Consider the following 4,661-nt stretch of genomic DNA (forward strand, 5'->3'; position numbering starts at 1 on the left):
CGAGTCCCGAGCTGACCGTGCTCCCAGACACCCAGTCACCGGGCCTCGGATGGAGGGACCGTGATCGCCGCGGGCCGGCCCCTGCGTGCGCCCCGGGAGGACACACGCGTGACGTGGGGTGCTTGCGCGTGTCCGCGCCCCCGGGGGCGGGGACGCCCCTCACGGAGTGGCCGCGCGCGGGCTGGAGCCGGGCGGCGCGCCTGTGGAGCCCTCGGGGGCGGCCCGGGGCCGAGCATGGAGCAGCGCGGCGGAGGTGAGGGGGGGCCGGGGCTGGGAGGCGACCTGGGGCGCCCCAACTCCTGCGCGGTGTTGTGGGGGGAGCAGCATTCCACAGCTGCCCCACTTTATGGAAGGGGGCTGGACTCTTGAGAGTGGGTTGGGGGCTCCCGGCTTCGTGTTATGGAATGGGAACTCGTGGTCGCAGACTCGATCGCGCTTGGCTGGTCCTTGGAGTTTGAGTAGGGGGAGACTTTCCCCCAACTCTTAGCCCCCAAACAGGTCTGAGAGCTGGGACCTCGGCCAGCCCCTCTCGAGCCCTGGCTGTTCCCCAGCCCTCGGCTGCCCACAGCCCACTGTGGGGAGGGGGTTCTCTGCCAGGGAGTCCTGGGGGAAATGGGGGGTTCGCCTTTCCCACAGCCACCAACGCATTTCTCAAAATGGAGCCTCCACTTGCCCCTCCTTCTCTCCCGGGCTCCAAGAGCGGGAGCCCGGCCGCCGGCCAGGCTGGCCAGCCTGGCTCTGACTCCTTGGGTGTCTGGCTCTCAGGGCTCGGCTTTATGGGACTCCGCATTTAGGGGCCCTTGGCTCCATGGGGTTCAGGGACCCTGACTCCCTAGGTCTGCCTGTCTCGGTGCCTGCCTGACCCTCCAGACCCTGTGGAGTCTTTGTCCCTCTCTGGGCCCCTGTGCCGTCTCCCTGTCTGTCTGTCTGTCTGCTCACTCCAGGTCTCGCTTTCTGTGTGCTCACTGAAGTGCGGAAATACGAAGGGCAACCCTGGCCCCCTTCCTCACCGCTCTCTGCGCCCTGGAGTGGTTCCAGAGAGGGCAGAGAAGAGGGGACTCTGCTTTGCTCAGGACTGGGCTTGTGGGGTGCTCTCAGCCGCAGCCCTCCGTTTCCAGCACCTCCTCTCCCAGTCCCAAGACCTTCCTGGTTCTCAGTGCCACGGGGTCCCATGGGGAGGAGGGGTGGACTTACTGGAGCGCAAGCAAGGAAGGAGAGCAGGTCAGGGGAAGGGTCAGAAAATGTGTCCCCTCTCCCCCACTCCAGAGTGAAGAACAGGCTCCCCCCAACTCCCACTCGTGCCCAAGTCCACACGCAGCTCCACACATACTCATGCACACTCGTGTGTGCAGGGGAGGTCCACGTAAACTCACTGATACATCTGTACAGACTCCTGTACGTCCACATGCCTACGCCACATGTACGCATGCACTTACAGCTCCACACCCTCAGTAGTGACCCTTTGTTTACACACATCCTCTGAGAGCCACATAAGAGCTCACACATGTACGTGAATGTACTGTCCAAACTGCATGGGCTCATTCGAGATGTTTTCATGCACATTTTGTAGCACACTCTGTGCGTTTTCACACTCCGTGCAGGTAAACCACACACACAAGCAAACACACACACTCCTGCTCCCACACCATTCTCTGTCCACTTCTTGGCCCCACTTGCCTGATGACTTCAGCAGATGCCTAAGTCCTGGTCATCAGGGGCCTCAGGACCGGGGAGGGTGTTCCGGTGGAGGCCTGCTGTCCCTCCCAGGAAGAAGAAGGGCCTGGGGAGGCGGAGCCTTCTTGCCTGGGCTCCAGGGAAGGAAGGTCTTGGTGTTGCCGCCAGAGGTAACGGTGGGCCTTTTACTGGTACCCCTGGGGGTGGCCCCGGACAGCCCCAGCATGGAAAGCTGGAAGGTGGCCCAGCTGTGGTCGTGCTTGCTGATCTACACTGCTGCTTGGCAGGCTGAGGCCACACGAAGACCCAGGTTGGAGTACCGGGCTCACCCTTGGAGAAAGTGCCCCAGGCGCAGGAGGATGAGACAGGAGAGAGGGGAGCTCACAGCAGTGTGGGCGACAGACCCTACAGGACACATCTATCGTCCCTGCTGACTGGGAGGCTGAGGCCTCAACAGAGAGAGGCCCTAATAAAAATAGATAAATCAAACAACAACAAAAAGGAAGGCCAGCCAGGTGATATGATGAAGGCGCTGGCCAGCGGCGCAGTTTGTCAGCCTGGTGGCTTGACAACACACACTGGGCACGTGATTGTGTGTGCCCAAAGTCCTGAGAGGAAAATGGAGGAGAAGGGATTGCAGCGTGGTCATTCCATTCCCGCCCCACCCCACCCCCCACCCCCGGCAGTGCATTGCCACGCCCCGCTCCTTCTCTTTTTTTTTTTTTTCAGGTTTTTGCTATAGGGCATGTGCACTCGCCAGAAAGAGTCAAGAGACATAGAAAGCAAGAAATCACACACACACACCCCCCAGAGGAGCTAGCCACGCCGCAGTCCCTTCTCCTCCATTCCCCTTGGGATCTTGGGGTCGCACGCACATGCGCCTGGCATGTGTTTAAGCCACCAGGTCTGGGACTCAAACGGCAGTCGACTACATGGGGGTCCAGCAACATAGACGTTACGCCAGCTGCTGGTCCATCTCTTTCCAGCAAGTGCACACACCCTGTAGCAAAATTTAAAAGAAAAAGCTAAAGCAGCTAGAAGATTTGGTAGAGGTAGCAGCAGGGCAGGGCCTGCGTAGACTGCCTTAGGCCCCACAGCTGGGCTGGGAGAGGCTAGGCGAGGTCATGGAAATAAACAGGAGGCTGTGTCCACCTCTGGGAGGCGGGAGACCCCACAGGCACCTGCGGGCTTCCTGAGAGCTGTGGGTTTCTTGTTCGGCCAGTTCCACACTTGCCGCCTCTCTGTCTAGGAGAAACTGAGGCCCAGCAGGGGGAGGCAGGACACTCCTGGCCTTGGCCCTTTGTTCTTAATTACCATCTGAGTTACCTCGTCCTAAACTGCCCTGTAATGAGGCCACCTGTCCCAGGGGACCAGAGACCCATGCAGGGAGCTGGTAGAGAGGGCCCCCTTTCTAACCCGAGTCCTGGCCTCTTGTGGGGGGATGCAGGTTTGGGCTGAGCCAGAGCTTGGCAGCCAAGTGCCCTTTTGTAACCCCCTGGACTGCCTGCAGCCCCTCATCACCGTTGCTCATGGACCCAGTCCTTGACCTTGTTCAGTGTGGCGTCGGAGGGTGGTGTGGAGCCCGAGGGACTCACGTCCGTGCTTGGAGGGGAAGCTTGCGGTGGATCCGAGCTTGTTACTGATGTGAGCAGGTGTTTGCCGGAGTCAGGGTCACGAGGGGGGTGCAGAGCCTTGCTCAGGGAGATGCTGACACTGCTATTCTTCTCACAGGTTGCCCTGCAGGCCCCTGGCCAGGCCTGAGCCCCCGCTGCCATGGCCATTGTGCAGACTCTGCCAGTGCCGCTGGAGCCCGCTCCTGAGGCCACCACCGCCCCACAGGCCCCCACCATGGGCAGCGTGAGCAGCCTCATCTCGGGTCGGCCCTGCCCAGGAGGGCCAGCTCCTCCTCGCCACCACGGTCCCCCAGGGCCTCCCTTCTTCCGCCAGCAGGATGGGCTGCTGCGGGGTGGCTATGAGGCACGAGAGCCACTGTGCCCAGCCGTGCCCCCCAGGAAGGCTGTCCCTGGCACCAGCTTCACCTACGTCAATGAGGACTTCCGGACAGAGTCACCGCCCAGCCCCAGCAGTGATGTTGAAGATGCCCGAGAGCAGCGAGCGCGTAATGCCCACCTCCGCGGCCCCCCACCAAAGCTCATCCCTGTCTCTGGAAAGCTGGAGAAGGTGAGGACCTTTCCTTGGGGCCCTGGTGGGATCAGAAGCCCCCCGGGAAGCTGGAAATCAGAATCCTGTGTAGAGTAAAGAGCGTGGCCTCCAGAGTCACCAGACCTGGGCTCTCATTCCAGCTCTGCCTCATTCTGGCTGCAACCTCAGGGTCATGTTAGCCTGTGTGAGCCTCCACTTCAGAGTCTGTGAGAGGGAGGTAATAGGTCAGCCCTCTAGGGCAATTGTGAGAATCAGATCAAATAAGGCTTAACTTTGGTCCGTTGTAACACGCTCTCAGTACACACCACTTGCTCAAATGACCATGCGGCAGGTGTGGGCCTGACTTTGGGCAAGGCCTCTAACCTTGCTGAGCCTCAGTCCTCCTCCGAGCAGGGGGCTGGTCATATTTTGCTTGTGTAGCTATGGATGATTAGAGGCGACACTTTCCATTCCTTGCCGTAAAGCCGTCTCTCCGGAGGCCCTCTGCCAGTGGCGGCAATTGTTCCCAAACGACTGGGGACCCCAGATGGGAGGGCAGGGAGTGTGCGTGGCTTTGCAGGATCGGGCAGCTCACCCTGTGTCACATGGCACCTCATTTCAGAACATGGAGAAAATCCTGATCCGCCCAACAGCCTTCAAGCCAGTGCTGCCCAAACCTCGCGGGGCACCATCCCTCCCTAGCTTCCTGGGTCCTCGGGCCACAGGGCTGTCTGGGAGCCAGGGCAGCCTGACACAGCTGTTTGGGGGCCCGGCCTCCTCCTCCTCTTCCTCCTCCTCCTCCTCGGCTGCTGATAAACCCTTGGCACTGAGTGGCTGGGGGGGCG

The 4,661-nt window shown here is 60.9% G+C and overlaps 1 protein-coding gene across 1 annotated transcript in view; it reads left to right on the forward strand.

The window, feature by feature from the left end:
* Nucleotides 1-152: 152 nt before the first annotated feature.
* The window catches only part of LZTS2 (leucine zipper tumor suppressor 2), an 8,485-nt gene continuing 3,976 nt past the window's right edge, over nt 153-4,661 (forward strand). The window contains exons 1-4 of the mRNA XM_027767398.1: nt 153-253; nt 3,185-3,318; nt 3,406-3,855; nt 4,439-4,634. Coding sequence (XP_027623199.1) covers nt 3,448-3,855; nt 4,439-4,634 — 604 coding nt within the window. The 5' untranslated portion in view covers nt 153-253; nt 3,185-3,318; nt 3,406-3,447. The remainder of the gene's footprint in view (nt 254-3,184; nt 3,319-3,405; nt 3,856-4,438; nt 4,635-4,661) is intronic.

This window comes from Tupaia chinensis, unplaced genomic scaffold (genome assembly GCF_000334495.1).
Source record: "Tupaia chinensis unplaced genomic scaffold, TupChi_1.0 Scaffold144255_1, whole genome shotgun sequence".
In the NCBI taxonomy this organism is placed as follows: domain Eukaryota; kingdom Metazoa; phylum Chordata; class Mammalia; order Scandentia; family Tupaiidae; genus Tupaia; species Tupaia belangeri.